The 22,632-nt window shown below is 35.8% G+C and overlaps 1 protein-coding gene across 10 annotated transcripts in view; it reads right to left on the bottom strand.

Moving 5' to 3' along the window:
• FAM172A (family with sequence similarity 172 member A) overlaps window positions 1–22,632 on the bottom strand; it is a 429,946-nt gene that overhangs the window by 144,485 nt on the left and 262,829 nt on the right. For all 10 annotated transcript variants that reach the window (XM_039239378.1, XM_039239368.1, XM_039239377.1 and 7 more), the window contains one exon: window positions 2,728–2,844. In XM_039239378.1, coding sequence (XP_039095309.1) covers window positions 2,728–2,844 — 117 coding nt within the window. The remainder of the gene's footprint in view (window positions 1–2,727; window positions 2,845–22,632) is intronic.

The raw sequence follows: 22,632 nt of genomic DNA, 5'->3' as shown, positions 1-22,632 counted from the left end.
GGAAAGGGATGGAGTTTTATCCTGAGTGATGGTAAACACCAGATTCTTATTTTGCCAAACCATACTGAATTCTCCATGAGGAGGGTCACACAGTTAGGCGGGTTCCTATAGGGACATCTGGCAAAGGCTTCCACAGTCTCCTTTTTTATTCTTGTCTTGGAGAGGTGCTCTGAGCAGGGATAATTTCAAAGCTCCACAACAGTGATCTAATAATTTTTATCTCTGGGATATTATAGTGTTTTCTAGAACAATACATTGTATTTTATTTCTATGTAGTGCCATTTACTTTTCAAGGGATTTTCTCCTTGGTTGTTACCTTTGATTCTCCTAATAGTTCACAAAGTAGATGGGATAGGAATTACTGTCTCTGAAACAGGCCTGGAATGATGAGGTGGCTTTCCCAAGACAAAATAAGACTCGGTAGAGTAGGTGGTACATGTCAGATTTCAGTTAGTGATTTGCCTGATGAGTGACTAAGCCAGTATCATTATCAAAACCCAGTTCTTCTAACTCCTTGCTCTAATTATTACCCTTTGGTAAGATATTTTGAATATGCAAATCACTCACAAAAGAATACGACTCATGTATTTTATATTACTGGGGGGCAAGAAGGTAACAATAGTAAGAACTATGATTTATTGAACTTCTTTAAAATGCCAATGTCCATTTTTTTTACGTATGCTATTTTCCAACTGTATTTGCAAGGCAGGTATCATATTTCATAGATGAAAAAACTGAATCTCAAAGAGATTAAATAACTTAGCCAAGATTACACACTTAGGTAAGTGGCTGAGTTGGGGTCTGAATTTTGGCATGTCAAAACTCATGGTATAAAAACTCTTCATGCAGTTTCATGCTTATGGCAAAACTGACAGGATTAAAAGAACTATTCAGGAATAGGTTATTTATAAAATTAACAATTTTTATAAAACCTATGCTTGCAAAGAAATGAATGCCGGCTTTGATTAAATTAAGATGAATTCAACTATTGCCTATTTCAGGCAGATGAAAAAAGACACAGATTAATATATTCTGATGTTTGAAGGCAGTACTTAATCCAGTCTTAGGTACAAACAGTTGAAGAAATAAATCTACTATACAGAACCAACTGATGGTTACCAGAGGGCAGGTAGGTGGGGGGATGGGTGAAATAGGTGATGGGGATTAAGAAGAGCACTTGTGATGAGAATTGAGTGTTGCATGAAAGTGTTAAATCACTACATTGTACACCTGAAACTATTATTACATTGTACCGTTAACTAAATGGCATTTGAATAACAACTTAATGTTGTTATGTTTGTTACCTGGAATGAGATATGAAGAAGTCCCAATTAAGAAATAATGAACAGGGATGTTTCTAGTTTGGGACAAACTAAGTTCCATATTGGTTGTATGTGGGGAAAAAGGTACACTTATTAATCTTACTACTTAAATAATGCTGGGAGCTGTTTTCATATCCACTTGGACAGAAAAAAAAGTACAGGCATGAAATACACAAAATTTCTCTCAAAAAAATTAGGACCTTGAAAAAGACAAATAAGGATGTAGATAAATTGTGAGAGGAGAAATATGAAAAGCAATGTGGGTAGAAGACATCTGAATATTAGAACAGATTAAAAGCACACCTTTATATATTTATAACATTATAAGGAATGGAGTAAAAATATTTCTGACTTCTGTATGATGAAGGTACTTTTTCTAATGGAAATAATAACAACAGTGAAAACACACTGGTAATATTATGATTATACCACTTGGAATTATACAGCTTAGGCCTTCTATTTATTCAAAATTTTTACAAACATTAATTCTCTGGTCCTTACAGTGTACCATAAGGGCTGGTAGAAATTACCCACCATACCTGTGGTGGGAGGTCAGCTGAATAAATGTCTGGGTATTCTGTTAAGAACAAGTGGGAGAAAATCAGGAAGGTCAACTAGTTCTCATTTAAAGAAATATATGATTTGAACAGACAATTGATACAGTCTAGTGTGGATGATGTCAATTGCTTATAATATCAGAAAGATGAGTATAAATAAAAAAGAAGTTTCAACTGTACATCTATAACCAAAATAAATGATGGGTTGAAAGATAAAAACAAAGCGGGGGTGGGGGGGGGAGCATGTTCAATGAGTAATGATAGTTTTCAAGCTCACTAGCCCTCAGGAATGTTGAAAAGAAGTTTCCTTAGCCTGAGCCTGGACCACGACCAGCCCTTGGGTTTCTCCAGGCCGAAAGGTCCATCTGGCAAAAAACTATCAGCTTTTTACTTCTCCCCCTACTGGAAGCAGTGAGCCAATCCATTTAAAACTGGCACATACTGACCACCTTTTAAGAAAAGGGTGAGACTCAACGTATATTAAGCTGCTTTCCTGTAACTGAGCAGCACCAATGCTAAATAGCTGGTGGAAGAATTAGAAAATCAGAGAACAATAACCTCCTAACAGATCATGACCTTCTTCAGCCCAAGTTCCTACCGTATACGGTATGCATACATAACATGCTATAGAAAGCCAAAAAAAAGGGAGAAGGGCTTTCAGAAACACATTTGTTCTTCAGAAGGATTTTCTATTATTATTTCAAGCATGTCTACTTTTTTTATTCTCTCTAAATGTTCTGCCTCTAGAAACGGAGTTTGGGGGCGTGAGGTGATATAAACTGGTGGGGGCTCAAGATATAAAGGCTCACACTCATTCATCTCAGCGTTGAAAAAAAATCTCGTCTCACCTCTCTCATCCATTCTCGAATCGTTTTGCCTGCTTCTTGATGCCACACATTGTGAACAGAGTCTGTCAACGCCACAGCAGTTACCTTACTTTTTACATCTGCTTCTCGTTGAATCATCTGTTTTAAAAAAAGGAAAATAAAATATTGGATATAATTTTTTCCCTCCTGGGTGCAGCCTGCTTAGTCATAGATAATAATATATTAAAACTGAAAAAGTAACAGGCATCTCTTGTACAAAGTTACTCTTTTTTATACTGAACGCGTGCCCTGTTCTTGTCCAGAGATGTGAAAAGACCTAATATTTTCTTTTAAAAAGATAATACTACTTAAGTCTTAGAACTACGCAGCTCTATTATTTTCCATGTGGTTTGACAATTCAAGGATTAAAGGGATCACAGGGGGAAAAAGGAGGAATCCCTGAGGATTTCTTTTACCACTTTCTTCCACCACTTCCCATTTCCGTGCTTCAGGGAAGTTAGCACCCGGGGCTCACTGTTAGCTACTTAGGACTAACTTCTACTTATTTTCAGTAGATGCTATGTCAGTAATGAAAGATGTCTTGCTTTGCCTTCTCTAGTTTAACTAGCCTGCTCTTCAACACGGTCTTATCATTCCTTGGTGTTTTAGATGCCCACAAAGATCTTTCTCTTCAAAGCCTATCAATATCATTTTGCTTTCTAATGTTTTTCTTCATGTCAACAAGCTACAGTATTACACTTGTAACTTCTTTCTTTAGAATGCTATTTCTATAAAATTAAATGGTTCTGAAATTTAAAAAAAAGAGCCACTCGGCTAAAGAAACTGAAGAATTCATCAATGGTCTGCAAGATAAAAAAAAGTGAAAAATAATAGCTCCACATTGAAAGAATCATGAAAGGTTCTAATCTACCAAGACCAGGGACTCTGATTTGTCACAAGCATAGGAAAGCTTAATAAAAAATTACATTTAAAATCAGTAAGTAGTCCTAAATTTCATAGCCATGCCCTCACTGTTTCTTTGCATCCAGTGTATTTTCTCCCTCTATAGAAGAGCAATTTCTTGATCATTTGCTATTAACTTCTATGAATTGCCTCTCAAAAGTATATATCTACATTTTAAAAAAGTGAGAATTCTGAGTGGCGATGAAAGCGTATACAGTGAACGCTGAAAAGCCAGGCTACGGATACCAAATTATACCTGTTGGCATTCTGAATGGAAAATGTCTCACACTGTTTTAAATGTCTTCAAACCCTGCATATGCACATCCCCTCTCACTGAACACTACCTAATGGGAATCTAACTCACTGTTAATGCTGCTTCAGCAGAATTTCCACACCTTAAATCTCTGGGCCTTTTGTTTACTGCTTATATAATGTGGAAATCTTAAAATCAATGTTGCTTATCAACATCATAATAAAGCTGCAAAAATTCACCTTGCAATATCAATAATATTTTTAAAAGCATAAAATAATACTCTAATTCAATACTTCTCATTCATTATTAAGTAGTTTGCTACCTTCTCCTAGATTTTATTTTAAAAATAGATTGTCATCCATACAAAAGGATGAGATTGTGCCATTTGAGAAAATATGGATGGACCTGGAGGTATTAATGCTAAGTGAAATAAGTTAGACTGAGAAAGACAAATACTGTATGGTTCCCCTCATAAATAGGATCTAAGAAAATGAATAAACAAACAACAAGCAAAATCAGAACTATAAATATAGGGAATAAAGGGACGGGAGGAGGGGGAGGGCTTGGGCAAAATGGGTGAAGGGGAGAGGGAGCAGAAGGCCTCCAGTTATGGAATGGGTAAGGCATGGGAATAAAAAGCACAGCATACAGAGCACAATGATATTATAATAGTGATGTACTGGGATAGGCGGTAGCTATACTTGCGGTGAGCACAACATAATGTATAAACTTGTCAAACGGCTAAGTTGTACACCTGAAACGAATGTAATGTGTATCAATGACACTCAAATTAAAAAAAAAATAAAAAAATAAAACTACCTTAAAGAATAGATTGTCATGGATCATGTTGGCACTAGAATATAAAAATTTAAACTGACATCAGATGATAGAACCCAAAATTCCACAACAGTGAATCCACCTGGCTCATGAAGAACTTGCATGTCCTCACTCTCATTTTCTAAACAGTTAACACTTTTAGAGATCTAGAGCGATTGTTGCTAAAGTTACAAAACAAGAGCATGCTCTCCTGGTATTCTAAGAATATGTCTGCATTTTAAAATATTTGCCCTGGATTTTGTTGTGGTTGTTGTGAACATGTGCTGACTTATGTAAGGTGGCGTTATTTGAAGACACAGAATATTGAGAGCCATTTGTGAAATGATATAAAATTAAGAGTCAAAGAGGCTCAGGATTTAGTGCAAAAGCAGAAAATGTGGTAATTAAAATTCTACAAACTTGGAAAAATATACAGTTGTTAGATGGACTATCAGAGAAAAAAACCTTTGGTCTGTTTTTTCCATCTGGCTGACATTTCACACAATAGATGTGATGCTGTGTAACTTGTCTTCACAGAATCCAGCATGATATTCCTTATACTGTTCTAGTCCTTTACAGTATAAAAATCACTTTCACATTGTATTACTAGAGGTGAAGAATGGTCAAATTCTAGAGGATCTCAATGAAGAGCGGGCTACAAATGAAACCAGTTCAAAGAATTTCAAGTATTCGACTGTTTAAAAGGAGTCGTAGAACTGTAAATTGGTGAAAATAGTTTAGTTCTTCAGACTATTTACCTCTATTCTGGCCTCACTGCAAACTACTTGCAACTGCCATTTCTGTTCAAAGCCTCTGACTTCTTGCATTTGTTAGCTTGGTTCATAGCCCTTCCCTCTCTTACTTCCTCCACTGGGAGTGAGTGCTGATGAAGAATGCTGGAGAACAGCAATCATGGGGTAGGGCGAACATAGGAATCAAGATTGTTTGGTAGCCCCTAGACAGAATATAGAATGGGTGGAGGTGCAACTGTGCAAGAAAACAACAGACTAGGATAATCTAGAAAACACAGAACTCTGACAAGGAGGAAGCCATATCACTCAAGTCTTACTACATGTCAGTCTAAGGTGAAGAGGTGGTTTTTATTAGGATCCATGGATATGAACTCCTTTGAAATTCCTTGCAAAATTCTGTCTGTATAGGATAGGAGTATTTTTCTGGAAGAGGGTTCTAAGCTTTCATTCGATTCTTAAAGGGATTTTAATCTCTAAATTAATAAGACCCAGTGATTTCAATGTCTCCATGTATTCTTGGACAAACTCTGAAGTACCTGCTAAATGAACTCTTCAAACAATTAAGATCAAGATCACAGCTATACCAGTTTTTCAAAAATAGAGGATGGCTTTCCATTTTTTGTTATAATGTCTTTAGTATGGTATCAATAGTTGAATAAAATAGTTGAAAAAATAGTTGAATAAAAGTGATAAAAAAATTTGATGTCCTAGACATCAACATCTCAAAGCTTCATGGCTTAAGAGGTTATATATATGATAAAATTATAATTAGCAGATTATTTGCTTTTATTTGTGTGTACAATATTTATTTATATCTGAGTAGCACTTTATAAATTTCAGAATGAATAATCATTCTTATTTTATTCTAAATGTTGAAATGTATACAAAACTTGTGTTATTTTTTCCATCTGTGGAGGAGGAAACTGGTTGAGACTGAGAAATTGGTTAAAGGCCACACAGACACAAAATGACACAACTCTGCATTGCCCATGCCTTTAAGTCCTGTGTTCTTTCATGAATGTCATATGGGGTCTATTTCTCAGTAATATATCATAATGCTCTTACATAAATGAACTCATCTGATTAATCTTTTTTTCTTTATAATATTTCAGTAACATAGTATTTCACTGACTTGAACATTTAAAAAATGTTTAAAGAAATTCAAATCCTGATCAGTAAGGGATATTGAAGTTCTAAAAATGATGCCAACATAGAAATCAGTCATGTGCAAAACCAGACTATTAACAGCATTTAAAAATTATTGTTACAGTTCTAAAAGAAAATGATGTCTACGATAAGAGGGAAATTAACTATTAAATATTTCTATAAAACATATTGATGATTTGAGAATACAAAATATTTGATGCTGTCACCTGATATTTTTGTCCCCTCTCCCCTTTTAAACATTTATTTATTTTTGAGAGTGAAGGAGAGAATGAGAGGGAGAGGGAGAGGGAGAGAGAGAGAGAGAGAGAGAGGGAGAGGGAGAGAGAGATTGGAGAGGGGTGTATAGAGAGAATCCCAAGGAGCCTCCACACTCTTAGTGTATAGCCTGATGTAGGACTCAAACCCATGAACTGTGAGATCATGACTTGAGCCGAAATCAAGACTGAGCCACACAGGCTCCCCTTGTTTCACTTTCTTAATTCTATTTATCTCTTCCTGGTCCTCTCAGCTTCTACACAATTAATCTGTTCTTTCCTTTCCCATATTGCATGTTCCTAGTCTGACAAAAGCTTAACTAATCCAATAAATACGAAGTACTTTGAACAGATTAAAAACATATATACCATCTGTATGCACATTTACCTTACTACTAAAATTTTTGGAGTTTGTATTTTTTTTTTCCAGAGCAAGATTTTAAACAGTAAGTAACTGTAACAAGAAAAGAGAGCCTATCAGACCCTAAGAATATTTGGTGAGATGAAGATCAGAGGACCAGGGGATGGTGTGGGAGGGTCAGAGTCAGCAGCACCCAGTTTTACTCTCCTCCATGTACGTTGTGGCCCTTCCTGCTAACATCTCTTGCCTGAAATCACACAGGCCTTTTCTGTCCACCTACCTCACCTCACCAAGCTTTCTGCAAGGCCCTCACATGAAGCACCTGCCTAATATCTTCACAGGTTCCTGGCCAAATCCAAATACTCATGTCCCTCTAAAAGCTTCTTTACTCCCTTTTTGTACCTATTTCATATCTCCCACAAGTCTATCATGAGCTAATTTTAGAAAAGGAAAACACAAAGACTTTTTCACTTCCACCAAATTAAATTAAAAAGTTGCTGTCCACTTGTCTTAGCTTAGACAGGCTTTTGAAGGCAGGGAGATGTTGATGTTAGAGGGACACTCTGCCATGAGTCTTTGGAAGTAGTTTCCTATCTCTAGTTGAGGGTCTTGGGTTTTGGAAATTATGAATACAACCCAATACGAGGTCCAGTTCTTTCAACATAAAGAAGTGAACCCTGCACTGGGCTTGTCTTCACCCTAATCTAAAATAAGTGCATTATTTCATTTTCCCCTATTTGTGGCCCAGCAGCCCACTCAGAATAAACTGCCTTCGATTTTAAAGTCCAAGGGGAGTTTCAGAAAGAAGGCGGTATGGGTTGTGGGTAGGGACGTGATATGTGCGTACAGGCCCATATCTATATTAGCATATATAATATGTTTTAAACATGTTTTTTGGGGAAATGTCTTAATGTCTTTCATCAGCAAAAGTCATTTCCTTTAAAATTCTGACATGTGTTACACATATGCACTGTGAGGGTTACAGCATGTGAATCGCTTGTACAGGAAAGAATATTCTGAAAGAAAATCAAATAATGCATGTTTCCATCAGATTAGGATCTGATAGTACTGCACGTTCATAAATCTGAGGATCATTACTACTGCATGAGCATGAATGAATCATCACTCTGGTTAATAGCACAGTTGAGGTTTGAGGTTCTTAAAAAATACACACACACACATATATTTATACACATACATACATACATACATACATACATACATATGAGCTCTCTCTCAAGCTTCTGGAGTTAAGATTGAAGATTAACTTGTTTCAAAGGTTTGAAAAGTATGAAAATGTGGTACCTTTTAACATTTTTGTTATGCAGATTATAATTACACTCAGTGCTTCTACTTGAGTGTAGTTTTTATGTAGTTTGATAAAACCATGACCCTTTACCACAAACCTCTCCCATCACTTTACATTTGTGCCTGTACATCCTCTGGCTCATGGCACCCTGCCCTGTGTGCTACCAGGCCCACTGGGTTGGAAATGTATGTTGGGCCAAGATGACTAATCGGCCGACAGTGGGTTTGGCAGAGTCTTTTCTGTTAATGTCTTCCTGAAGATTCTTTTGTACATGTCAATCCCAATAGTGTGCTATTCACAGAACAAATATCACTTTTGCCACAATAATAAAACCTTGGTCCTGTCACCCAAGGCCCTTGAAGTACCTCTAGTGATTACAGTGAAACACACACACTTCAGTAGATCAAACGTGAAGACTAAACTGCCCAGCAGGAAATCTAGACAAGTGTGACATTCAGCTCTCACATGCTACTCACAGTTCGCATTTCTAATCTGCATTCACTTCTTTTTTTCCTCCTCCCCCCCACCTTTTTTTTTTTGGAAAGTAGAAACTTTCAAGTAAGCAGTCTTTATAAGGGATGCAGTGGTTAGATTCAAGGACTTAGGAATCAGATCCCTTGGTTCCAAATCCCTGTTCTGCCACTTCTAGTAATGATACCTTGAGTGAATTATTACAACTTTTTCTGGGTCTCAGTTTCATCACAGGTAAGAGGGAGACGATAAATACATCTAACTCACAGAGTTATTGTGTTACGGAATGAACTGAATATAAAGTGACTAGCAGAGGACGTGGCATACAGTACACAATTACAAGAGATGATACCATAGAAACACACAAGGGAAACTACTCCATATTTGGAAACTAGTACATTCTCCTTACTCAGTGTAAAAGGTAATGGAAGCTTACCCTAGAATACATTTAATGACAAATACTGTTTCTTTTTTTAAAAAACACATAGGTCCATGAAGAAGAAGAAACTTACGAAAGGCTGATTTTGCTTTAGAGAATGTGGTTCAGGAATTCTAAAACTACCTGACTGAGAAATAGAAAGAGGTGATTACTGTGTTTGTTTAAGATCTTGTAATCAGAATAGTGGACCTGTAATAGCACCATGCACTTAAAAATTACAACAGAATTGCTGAAGCCATACTGTGGCAGCTCTAGCTTCCTGCCATCAGTGAGCCTTTTCAGAATTACTCGGGCCAGCAACAAAGCGTGGAGCCGCGGCGCAGCAGTGCCAAGCTGGCACAGAGTCCCTGTACCACTTTGTTTCCTACACAGAGGAAGTATAGCTGACTACATTAAAAAAAAAAAAAAAAAACAGACAATCACAGAAATATAAAGTATGTCGGAAAGAAGGCAGCATAGGGTTGTAGTTACAAGCATGCATGAGCTTTGGAATTCCATGGCCTTAAATTTTAATTTCTGGTTTATCATTATGAGAATACAAAGATGGGAATGATAGTAGTAGTTACCTCATAGGATCGCCAAAAGATAAGTGAGACAAAGCATGTGAGCAATCAATATAGTCAGCTGCTATCATCATTATCTTGACATTCATTTTTAATTTCTCAAATATGTTCTTCTTTTTAAATATGCTATCTATGTACTCTTCAGAGACATCAACATTTGCACAAATTGGGTAGCAGTTATGTGTCCTACAAGTACTACATCCCCTCCTCCATCTCCTAATTATGTAAAGTGATTTGGGCTTGCTTAAACGTTTGTGGAGACAATAATCAGGTACAAATAGGATAACTATATATTCTAATTAGGCCGGGACATTCCTGGTTCATAACTACTGACCTGGCATAATTATCAGTCATATCTCTTTTCACTGCTAAAAGTGTCCTAGTTTGGATGGTAAATTATCTGGTCACTATATATACAACAGAAGTTAAATTATACTCTAGCAAACAGGTAAATCTTACAAAGTTTCAATGCTTAGCGACTTAAGCATAGACCCAAAAGCTATATAGTTGTCACTATAAAAATAATTATGTAGGAAAACTTACAAGAAATATTTCCAAAAGTTCCCAAGTTTAAAATTTAAGGGCAACCCTTAGCGCTGTGCTGAGCCCCTCACAGATGGACCTGCAGCTTCACACCCTGGGTAGATAAACAGGGCCAGCTGGAGCTCCACTGTAGCAACGGGATAAGACAACATTCTCTTTTCCTGTGCTTTGAAGCCCTAGCTACAATTCTTCCAACCTTTGTCTAATTTCAGGAAGGAAAAGGCTCTCCACAGGCAAGAACCCCAAGGGATAGGGTATGTAAACTGAAACTTCTTGGGTCAGATGTATTTATGAAGATAAGTCTCCAGCCACCAGTTAGGGAATAGCAAGTTATGATTTAATATTGTAGGCGGCCAGAAGAGAGCAGTAATAACTTCCTTTTCCTTTTCTGCCTAGACTATGCTGCCACGTGCAGGCTCCTATGGCGACAAAAAAAGCATACATGTAAAGTAGATTTAAGAGGAAATGAAAAGAAACAAACAAAAATTAAGTGACTGACAAGCTGGGAACTGGAAAAAGACTAGCACTTTACAAAAAATATATAACGAGAGAAAAAAGGCAACACTTTGAAAAACTTCATCAATCAAGAAAGTGTCAAGGAAAAAATAAAAGAGGTCACAGTATTAAGAAAACACTGTAAGGATTCATCTAAGTGATTTATTTGTTTAAAATGTTTTATTATGTAATGTCATGACTGATCATAACTAGGCAAGATATTATAAAACATTAAAAATTATAATGAACACATATCAAATAGATACATTACAAAATATATGTAAGTAAGAACTAAACATTGCCAGTTCAAAAAACTAGGGCAGGGTTAGCAAAGGAGATGTTTAACTGGTGACAATTCATAGCCTTAGATGGAAAAATGTGAAAACTTATTAAAACCTTATAAATGTATAATACACCCAGAAATGTTACTGATACAAATAAGTAGTAAGCATGTTCACAATATTCAGTTTAAAAACACTTATGGCTCAGTCGGTTAAGCATCAGACTCTTGGTTTTGGCTCAGGTCACGATCTTGCAGTTCACAGGTTCGAGTCCTGTGTCACATTCCGTGCGGACAGTGAAGAGTCTGCTTGGGATTCTCTCTCTCCCTCTCTCTCTGCCCTTCCCTTGCTCATGCTCTCTCTCTCTCTCTCTCTCTCTCTCAAAATAAATAAATATATTAAATAAATAAACTTGAAAAATTATATAGAAATAAAGGTATGAGCCTTTATCAACTGGCAAATGCTAGAAATAATTTCATACATATAGAATTTGTCAATCATTGAATGGTTTAAAAACTTGTGGGAAAAGATTTCATTAGGTCAGACAGAAGCAAGGAATACAGATGTGGCTGAGAAAAGTGTTAAGACGCTTGTTTTAAAAAGCACACCATTTTATTTTGGTCTGGGAAAAAGGAAGGTAAAGAGATAAGATTTCTTGCCACAAAGATATATAATAGATAACCAGAGTATAGGAGATTATGTTATTTAACAAATTTTTCTTAAAAGCCTTTACTTTAGTCAGGTGTGAGGTGATGGATATGTTGACTGACTTGACGATGGTGAATATTTCACAATGTATACAGATATCGAGGTTATCAGGTTGTATACCCTAAATATATACAATTTCAGTTATCAATTATACCTCACCAGATCTGGAAAAAAGAAATCTTTATTTTGAATTTCTACATAGATATTTGGTGTGTTTGAAGTTTTAGTAAAGTTTTAGAAGTTATTTTATAACTTTGAAAATATTTTTGTAAAAAATTCAAGTATCGATTACTTTATCTTAAGGACTGTACACTTTGTTAGTTGGCATAAACAGGGAAAGCAATACTGTAATTCATCAGCTGTTCTAGGTAACAGACTATGACTACAAAACTGAGGAAGACATGATTTCTGACCTTTGGGAAGAACTACCAATTTAGGAAGAAAGGTACGTTCAGGTAAGTTCTGCAGAGCCATTTAACATTCTGAGTGTGTGTGTGTGTGTATATATAGAACAATTTCTGTTTAAGTAGATTGGTAGCTGAAGGATTATGTACTTGTTTTTTTTTTTTTAAATGTTTTATTTATTTCTAGGAGAGAGAGAGAGAGACAGCGTGAGCAGGGGAGGGTCAGAGAGAAAGGGAGTCACAGACTGAAACAGGCGCCAGGCTCTGAGCTGGCAGTCAGCACAGAGCCGGACGCGGGGCTCAAACCCACTAACCGCGAGATCATGACCTAAGCGAAAGTCGGACCCTTAACCGATTAAGCCACCCGGGCACCCCATATCTACTTGTTTTTTAGTAGAGGAAACTGATGTTTAGAGAACATGACATGGCCATATTCACATAGTTTTTAAGCGGCACTGCTAGATCTTTTAATTCCAAATCCCATGTCTTTACATCCTGGCTATCTGTATATAATACCTTCCATGTTCTCTCTTGAAATACTTGTTACAGTGGTAATGATTTGTTCATGGTCTTTCTTTCCCACTGAAATGGAGGCTCTATGACAGCAGGACCATATTTGCCAGGTCAGCAACACATCACCATTCCCTGCACAATGACTGACATATCCTAGGTGCTCAGAAACTACTTGTGAAGCGAACAGAGGTGCTATTTACAGAAATGGAATAGATTGGGGAAAGTGATGGTTAATAAGTTAGAGTGATGTCTGGTTTGGTGTATTTAGAAATAGACCATATCATAGGTTGGGTTCCTGAGGAAACAGACTCTAAAATGGAATTTGGCATGTAGGATGTTCACAAAGGAGTATTCTGATGATGAGCATCTGAGGAAGGTGTAGCACGTGAAGCAAAGCAGGGATGGGCAGAGAGAAGTAAAGGTGAGATGAAAGTCCAATGATGATCTCACACAACCCCATGGAAGCTCTGGACCTAGAATGACCCTTTGGAGTTATTCCAAGCTGGGCCTAGATGGGTTGGCCTTTAATCACCCATACTGTTCTGTCTTTGAATATGAGTCCCCACAGAGCCAAGTCAATCCCTGAAGGACAATTGAAAGCTATGTTGAAAGCACTCCTAAGAGTTAGGGCAGCAAATCCTTTATTGAAGGAACAACTGGGCAGTGTATCACAAAGTCTACCACAGGCTATAACTGAAATTAAGCATTAGCCTACTGTCCATTAAAGTCTAAGCCATCCTTCTAATCTCCCTAGCACTTAGTATTTGTGTACTCAAGATTGCATTATGATTTAACTCACTAATATCGATGAAACCAAGTAAATTTCTCTTGGATTTTAGGTCTCTCACAATCGAATTCCATATTATCTATCCTGTCAAATTTTGTTGTACCCCCCCCCCCAACTAGAGATTATAAAGGAAAAACACAAAGTCAAAATATGGAAACACACTGACTACTAAAAGCATAAAGACATCAAAATCACAAAAATCAAAAATTATCTTACAAATCCATTGGGAATGATTTGATTTCCTGGATTTCAAATGAAATGTATGTGTCAGATAAAGCACGGTATACTTGTGATTTCAAATCTGAATGCAAAATAACACCAAACTTCAAATAAAGTATGCAATATTCACTTAGTGTATGCCATGATAAACTCAAGCCTGGTGGTGTTGGTAGGGGAAAAGGAAGGGTGGGCGTGAACTGGGAGGTTTCATAGTAAAAGTAGTTGGGCTGGCTTTTCAAATCTCCTCCTTTACGATGTAAATAAAGACTGGGGATATATAAATTGGGGATTGAATAAAGATATTTAAAGATTTTTATTCTTTCCCAGGTCTTAGTTGCTCTGTGTCCTGAGATGTTTCTGAGTTTTTGCCTCTAAAAATTGAGGGTAATCTTCATTTGATTGTATTTCTTCAAATGCAGGGCTCAGATTTATGCAAAATGGTGTGGCATAAACTGGAAGGGGGCTGTTAACTTTTAGGTTTTAGTTTAGGCATTGACCCATTGATACAGGAAAGCAAGACCACGTAAATGTTCCTAGAACCAGATGTGTTAATCAGTTGTGAGTTATTATAGTTATCAAACATTGGGAAGTGGTTGACATCCAGTTTTAAGGGGAAAGTGACATCATTATAACAAGAAGTCACAGACTTCTTACGCTGTTTGAAAAAATTTGGACAAGAATCTCCAGATGGCCCTTCTACCTGGGAGCTTATGTGGCTGCTTAACCATTCAAGTGAATACTGTTGCTGGAAGAAATTTTTACTCAACTATCTATAAGAGCTATTTAAACGCACTCTCTACTGACCAACAAATATAGGATGATCCTTCAAGTTAGGATGTTAAAAGGAGATTCTGATTACATGTTGGAATAATTTCTCCTATGAAAGCACATATCACATTTCTGAAGCGATAACGTAAGTCTGTGTGAATAAATGGTTTGAAATAGATACATCTGAGGGGCACCTGGGTGGCTCAGTTGGTTAAGTGTCTGACTTCAACTCAGGTCATGATCTTACAGATTGTGAATTCCATCCCCACACTGGGCTCTGTGTTGACAGTGCAGAGCCTGCTTTGTATCCTCTGTCTCTCTCTGCCCTCCTCTGCTCGTGCACACTCTCTCGCTCTCAAAAAAAAAAAAAAAAAACCACCATAAAAAAGAGAAATAGATTCATCTGAGATAGGACTTTTTCAGGCCGTATTTACTGCACCAAACCATATAAACATTAAGAGGAAGAAAAGATGGGGTTGGAATGAAAGTAGCTATTTACGTATATGGGTACACCTACCTCTCACAGATAGAGCACATATACAAATACTATATGTAGTAAAAGAGCACTTCTGAGTTCATATACTAGTGAACTATAAACAACAGTCACTGTACACTAAGTGTCCTCTATCAACATCCACTGTAATGGAAAACGCTGGAGTAGCACTTCAGATCACTAACAGGAAGAAGAGAACCCTGAAACCTATCATTTAGACATCTGATGACAGCTCTGAGGCAAGATGGCAGTGAAAAATTTATACTCAGGAAGGGTTGATGTGTGAATAAAGGAGAATTATTCTCTAGGCTATTTTTTAAAATTCCATTTTCCTTCACGTGTCTGTTCATTAACACTTCTTTGGGGGGAGATTCCACTAGTTGAGTCAGTGATTTAGGGTCTATATTCCATTATCATTAAATATTGCCTCAGTTACATGAGTATGAAATAATTCAAACTGTAAGAAATCTAAAATAAATACACTCAGCACAGTATATGATGTTTAATAAGCATCAGCATTTATTATAGCAGGAAGCAAAATTTTTGTTACATCACACCTTTTGCTAGTAACCAGTTTAGCCAATATGAAATCCTATAAAATGGCAAAGATATAAAAAAGAGTCAGTAGTTCACTCATTTAGAAATTCAATTATATGTCACTGTTTCCTATCAGGTTAATTACTTCATTTACATTTTTGGAATTTTAGAGTAGCGCACAAAAAGCGACAGACTGACAGCACTGCCGACTGAAAGTCTTACACTATCTTCCCGAGTGTGAATAATATAAAAGACAATATACAAAACAGAACTACACATAGGTTTTACGTGATGAGATTCTAAGTGAGACAGACATGGTGTGGAAATGGGGAACAAGAGAGGTGCTTTTAGAAAAACTTTATTGAAGAGATAAGGCAAAAGGGAAATGGTCAATTGGTACATAGCTTATACGCTGTCCTTCTAGGCATATATGTATGAAAGAATGGAGGTCAAATATCTACAAAACATCAATGTGTCTGAAGGGAAGCCTGTGAATGACATTCAAGAGAAGTTGAAAGAAGAAATCTTAGGCAAAAAAGAAACAGTGACTCCTTGTAGGGAAGGTTATCATAATCAGGAGTGTAACAAGACAGGGGAAAAAAAAGATACTGCCACAGACAGATCACAAAAGAAGACAATGCATAGGCATGAGGAACAAATGTTGAATTTCCATAGTTCTGATCCTAACCCTCTTTCACAAGAACCCAACCTGCCATCCCTCACTGTGGGTGTCATGATGAAATCTACCATACTACTTTCTGTCACTAAGTTGTCAGGAAAAGCAAAGCTTCCCTAAGTCTGTCTCTTCCCACACAAGCACCAGCACGTACTATGATCTATTAGTCATTTTCCTTCTCACATAGAAAAAAAATAATAAGCTCATTGGTGAATTTTCCAATACTCAATTTAAATGTTTCTAGACACTAATTTGATATTGACACCACTTTTTAATGGCCTGTGGGAGTAGGTGAGTTAGACCCTAATGCCTTAAAACATACATTCTAATAAGTCATGAATGCATCGCAATATCTCTTATAGTCTTTTATATAAAAGAATTAATTTCCAAGCAGCATCAGAGTTTACTAAACCAGTAAACATTAATGCTGACGTGACTCTGCCTATAATACTGATGTGAAGAACGGAGAGTTGTTAGAGACATTACAAATTACCCAACTCAGTTCCTTTCTGTACAGATGAGAAAAAGATGAAATGACTTAGATGTAACTCTTAGTTATGACAGACATGGGATTGGCCCAGTGATAATTCAAAATTCCACAAATGATAATGCCTCTCCTTTATTCTGTGCCACTCTCTACTACCTAAAAGCACATGTGCCATTCGTTCCTCGATGACGTGTCCTAGAGCTTTGCTTCCCTGTAATACAAAGGGCTCCAACGTGACAGACATATTCTTATGCAAGTTTTGGGGGTGACAGGCCACCAAGGTAGTTTGTACACATAAACTGCTTTAATTCTGTGGAATAAATGGCTGTTGTTTTGTTCTTTTTCTGGTCAATATGGCAGGTAAAGTCAGTCAGACTGGTTTCTTCATGTAGATACTGCCTTACTATGGAAATGAATGTGGAAACATTCATCTTTGTCAGAAATTATGTCAAATTATTCAAATTTATTGGTGAATTACAGCAAACATCCCAGCTGATGAACATCTCAGTCATATGTTTTTTGGAGAACACTTATGGCTCTGAAAAGATAACATTACAATGAGCTTTCCCATTCTGAAGCAAAGATGCTTGGAGAGAGGACGGGGTCTGTTCTTCAAGATAATAATTTGTTTTAATCATAAAAAATTTCAAAGATGTCCAGCACTATAAGTATTAAAATGTTATTATTTTTCTCTCTTCTTGTTCCCCTCTTTCAAGACCTTTAGGAGGCCATCTCTAAGACCTTTCAGTCAGTCTCCATCTTTTCCACAGACATACTGTGGCCTTCACATTAACACTGCTTCTCTGGCTTGAGGTAATAAACGATTAGCTACAGCACAGGAGTGTGATGTTCGTGTTATTTTTTGCTGTACTACACCCAGCCACTGTCTCAAAAATTAATGCAAGTATATCAGGATCTGAAATTAACTTTTTATAGCCAAAAGCAATGTCCTGCTAGGAGGAGAAAAACCTATTATAAATGGGCTAGCATCTGATTGCTTGTAGATGGTGAGTACTAGGAAAATAACATTTCAAATTATAAAATGGGGACTATAACAAAAGCTGCCCCATATTGACTAATCGGTGTTTTGTTTACGAACTGGTAAGGCCTAATTAGGTGGCACCTATTTTTAGCAAGTGACAAATCTATTACTGAAGAGATGAGGCTAAATTAGCCAATGCTCTTAATGGCGTTATATGGAAATAATTTGAAATACTTGTATGAAAAATAGCAGATAATATTTCTCTATGAACTGTGTATTAACCTGGAAAGGTCCCCCCCCCCCAGAAATCGTTATCAAATTAGTCACTCAATATATTTAAAAGTATACATTGTTCAATAAACATCAAGAAATCACTTGGAAAATTAGAAAAGAAAGTGATCAACCTACAGTGATGGACATACCCAGTTCTCTTCGAATAAACTTTAATAATTTCTCATTATAATACCCATCTAGTGGAACCCAATATGGGGTGCCACGAAGCAAAGGTATTTTACAAATTTTATTTAAAACTTCCCATGTGTTTATGCTCAGATATTTTATTGATGTTCAAGCCAAGGTTCATTATAACTCGCTATATTTTTATCCCTTTTTGGTCAGGATGTAAAATGTATGTCATGAAAACTTTAAGATCTGTGGAAATACTTTATTCTAATTAGTTGTGTTAAAAAATCAATATCTTTAGCTAATAAAAATGGCATGATCTAATTGCATATTTTCTTATACATGATGTATGGTGAAACTCTAGAGAAGAATATGGAATTTTACTAGTTCTCTCCTGATTCTGATTAATTAGGAAAAAAGAGAAAATAGTTTTCTTTATTCTATAGGCTATGATTGTTTTCCACCTTTGGGTGGGGTGAGGGAAGGCAAGAGGAGAGAGTTTTATTTTAAAAATGTAACAAAGTCATTAATGTCTTTAAAAGTTACAGGTAGTTCCTTAGTGTGGAACATGAGTATTTAGCTTTAGAATAGACATTAAGATTCTAAAATAAACCAAACAGAACCTTCATATTTTGAAGAAGATCAAATGATAATCGTGAATCGAAAAAGATGAGGTAATTAAGTTGTCACTGGATGATCAACTAGTAGCCACAGTTCTAATCTATAAATATAGTTATGAGTGGCAGTGAATCTACTTTTCTCTACTCAGTTTTAAGTGATCACCTAAAATACAAGATTAATTACACTCTTTAAAATACTGTAGAAGAATTGCAGGTCACTTTTTAACAGCTATATGCTTAAAAATTGCAAATAGGATCACTGAAATTATATAAGCAAGAAGGTACAAATTATTGCTATTTGTGCTCTTCATTCTTATGCTTTGCTTATCTTTCTCTTGACCTTTATCCAAATGAATCACACTAACTCTTGAATGCTTTCTCTCACTTGATTTCTAAAGCTGTTCATCACACTTGCTGGCTAGAAGCACAGCTGGCAAGGGATCTAAACCTCATCACTGGGCAAACTTGCCCTTCTAGTTTTGCCAAGAATGACATTTCCAATGGGGGAAAAAGTTACTGTATGGGGCACTGGATACTGTATTTCTTTGTAAGAACCAATAGCTCCACCCCCTTTGTTAGCACTACATATAGGCATTAGAAATAAAACCAAAATAACAAAGAATTAAATAGCCTAGAGTTCTCTAAATTCAATTGTTAATTAAAGTAGAAGCACAGAAATCAGCTGAGTATTTTTACTCATTTCCTGAAGAAAGATGCAACTGAGGATAAGCAGTGCCCCCTAGTGTCAATAACCACAGACAATAAAAGCTAAAGGAAACTTGCTAATGTTAACTGAACTAAAATTATTAAAAATACACGCAGGCAATAAATTATAAATCCATCATCATTCAAATTTTAAAATTTACATGTATATAAAGTTACACCACATAATCATTTATTTAATAACGGATTTGCTCAGGAATGCATGCTCACATGAACACACACACACGCACACAACACTGTACACAGACTGACATGGCCAAGATGTCTTTAATGTTCCAGGCAGCTCAGGAAAAATATTCCCCCCAGCACAGCAGGCCATGCATGAAGCGGGTGTCAGCAAGCCCAGCAGAATCAGTCACCGTGAAGACGTCTAATAGGAGCCGCTGAATACACAACACAAGGCAGAATGGCCTGAAAGGCTACAGTGGAATGGCCAGAATGGAGTCCGAAAACCCATCTGAAGTTGTAATTAAACCTGTAATGAATGTTTAAACATTTCTCTCTCTCTCTCTCTTTTTTTTTTGTCAGTAATAGAAGGTTGACATATTTTGCTGTGTTAGAGACTGATTTTAGAAATGGTCTAACTTTTACTGTGCATATTCTGAATATTGGGTCCTAAAATTTTAAATAAACATAAATAAAATATATGTATCTGTCTTTAGAAGAAAATGCAACACACAAGATTAAAATGTTAGAAAATATTACATATATTTTATGGAATTGAGGTTGGGTAATAATTTTTCTGACATAATCTATGAGAAATCTTAAAAGTTATTTTTAAAGATTAATGAGGTATCTACAGAGTGATATATATGACAAAAAGGTAAACTTAGTGTCTCATTATATAAAATACCATCTAGGTCACTATTTATTAACAACAATTTTTGGCAAAGAACCCATAAATGAAAGCAAACAAACAAAAACAATGTAAAAGAAAATACCCATACAAATAAAAATGACAAAAAAGACAGAAAAAAGCCAGGAGGACCAGACTGTATATGACAAAGAAGCTAAAACAAATTAATAAAAAACAGTTGGCTGATTTTATTTACACAAAAGTACAAGGCAAAAAAAAAAAAAAAAAACAGAGTTCAAGGCTATTTAAACCTGAGTTTATGTAGGAAACTATTTGTCAATAACTTTTCCATATAAACCAGTAATGTATATACTACAGTTTGTAGTTTTAAAAGCAAGGAACATAATTAGGGTCTTATGAAAAGATTCCAATGTGCGTTTAAATTGCTCCATCTTTAAAATGAGGAAGGTGCAAATGTAGTAGTTTAGTACACATAAACACAATGTCCAAATAATAGTTAAAAGTCAATAGGTATTTAGGACTTTTACTATAACTTCTGGTTAAAGCAGAAACTTGATATTTCAACTATTTAAATTTAGGAAAAAGTTGTAACACGCCTACCACCTTTGAGTTTTTTAAGAAGTTTCACTCTGGCAGGGCTGTTACAATCTCGGGTTAAAATTAAAGAACAACCTTTTTGCCAGTCCTACCACTTAGGTAATGTTAAAAAGGATATTAAAGCATATAGACATATTTATGTTCAATTTAATTGTATTAATATCTTTTTTGTTACATCAAAAAGTATGCATTCTCATTAAAATTTCCACAGGAAATAGAATTTTATCCTAAAAAAGTAAAAATAGGTACTCGCTTACATAGGTGATGGTGACAAACCAAAGCTGTATAAACGTGAGGGGAGAGGTTTGATTTATGTTGCAGAACAGTTGTACAAAATGCTACTACAATTAGCACTAAACATCAAGTAATTTCTTATAAGCTTTCAATAGGTAAAAACACAATTTATAGGAAGTTGTATTCTTTTATCTCTTTTACAATTTTTTTCGTGAATCTTTGCAGTTTCATCTTTAACTATACAATATTTGATTATGTATTAATGTAGGCACAAAGTGATATGAAATTCCCAACTCCACCCTACAAATGGCCAACATCATTTCCCAAAAGACCCAAGAAAAAGAGAAGGATAACTTCTCAAAGCTAAGAGATAATGGAACAGCATTATGAAAAGCTTCCATTTTCAGAGGTAAAAATTAATTTCTTAGACTTAACCCAGAACATTTCTATAAGTGTAGATTTGTGGGATGTATGAATAAAAATGTCCGGGCCAGGTTTTTTGTGTTGTAGAAAAAGGGTAAGGTAAACAGGTCCACGCCTGTTGGATATAAAAGATGCTGGGTTAGGAGTATGAAGACTATGAAGCTAGGTTCACACGCAGCAGGACAGAAATGGTGAGAAGGAGGTATTATTATTCCTACAAGTTAAAAGAAATAGAAAAGGTTTGCAATCCATGTACTCTGTTACCAGCATTAACACGCCCATGAGTTTGAAAGTATATTCACACAGATACCAACACAAAGATAAAGTTTTACAATGTGAGCCTTTAGCTTTAACTTCCTAAAGCCTGCATTAAGGATATTCAAATATAGATTTTCTTTTGCATAACGTGTTCTAAACAACTACAAACAAGAGATTCTTGAAACGGTGTTTAGAGGTAAAAGAGATTATGAGATAAATAATTTCACAGGAAGGTTATTTTCTTAACACATGTGTTTTCATTCAAGTATCTAACATGTAACGATCTCTTTCTTCATGCATATGATAGCACAGAGATTATTAAATGCTTCCACATACTTAAAACAATCATAAATATGTATCAAATAATGGACCATAGTACATGTTTAATCAACAGCTCTCATTATACAGAAAACATTTTCTTCAGGATGATAAAGCAAAACTGTACTAGACTTTTAGAAATAAATCAATATTATTAAGAGTTGGAAAGAACAAATAGAGCATAAAGTAAATATTAGTCCTTGACATTATTTCTTTAGCCACAGAGATATTTTAGTATCATTTACAACTGGTTAGATTTACCAAGAATGGTTAGTACTTGCTTATTAACCAGTAAATACTGTTTTAAAATGCTA

This window comes from Hyaena hyaena, unplaced genomic scaffold (genome assembly GCF_003009895.1).
Source record: "Hyaena hyaena isolate Hyena2069 unplaced genomic scaffold, ASM300989v1 scaffold_156, whole genome shotgun sequence".
Lineage (NCBI taxonomy): Eukaryota > Metazoa > Chordata > Mammalia > Carnivora > Hyaenidae > Hyaena > Hyaena hyaena.
Note: the sequence above shows the minus strand (reverse complement) of the source record. Positions and strands in the feature narration are given on the sequence as shown.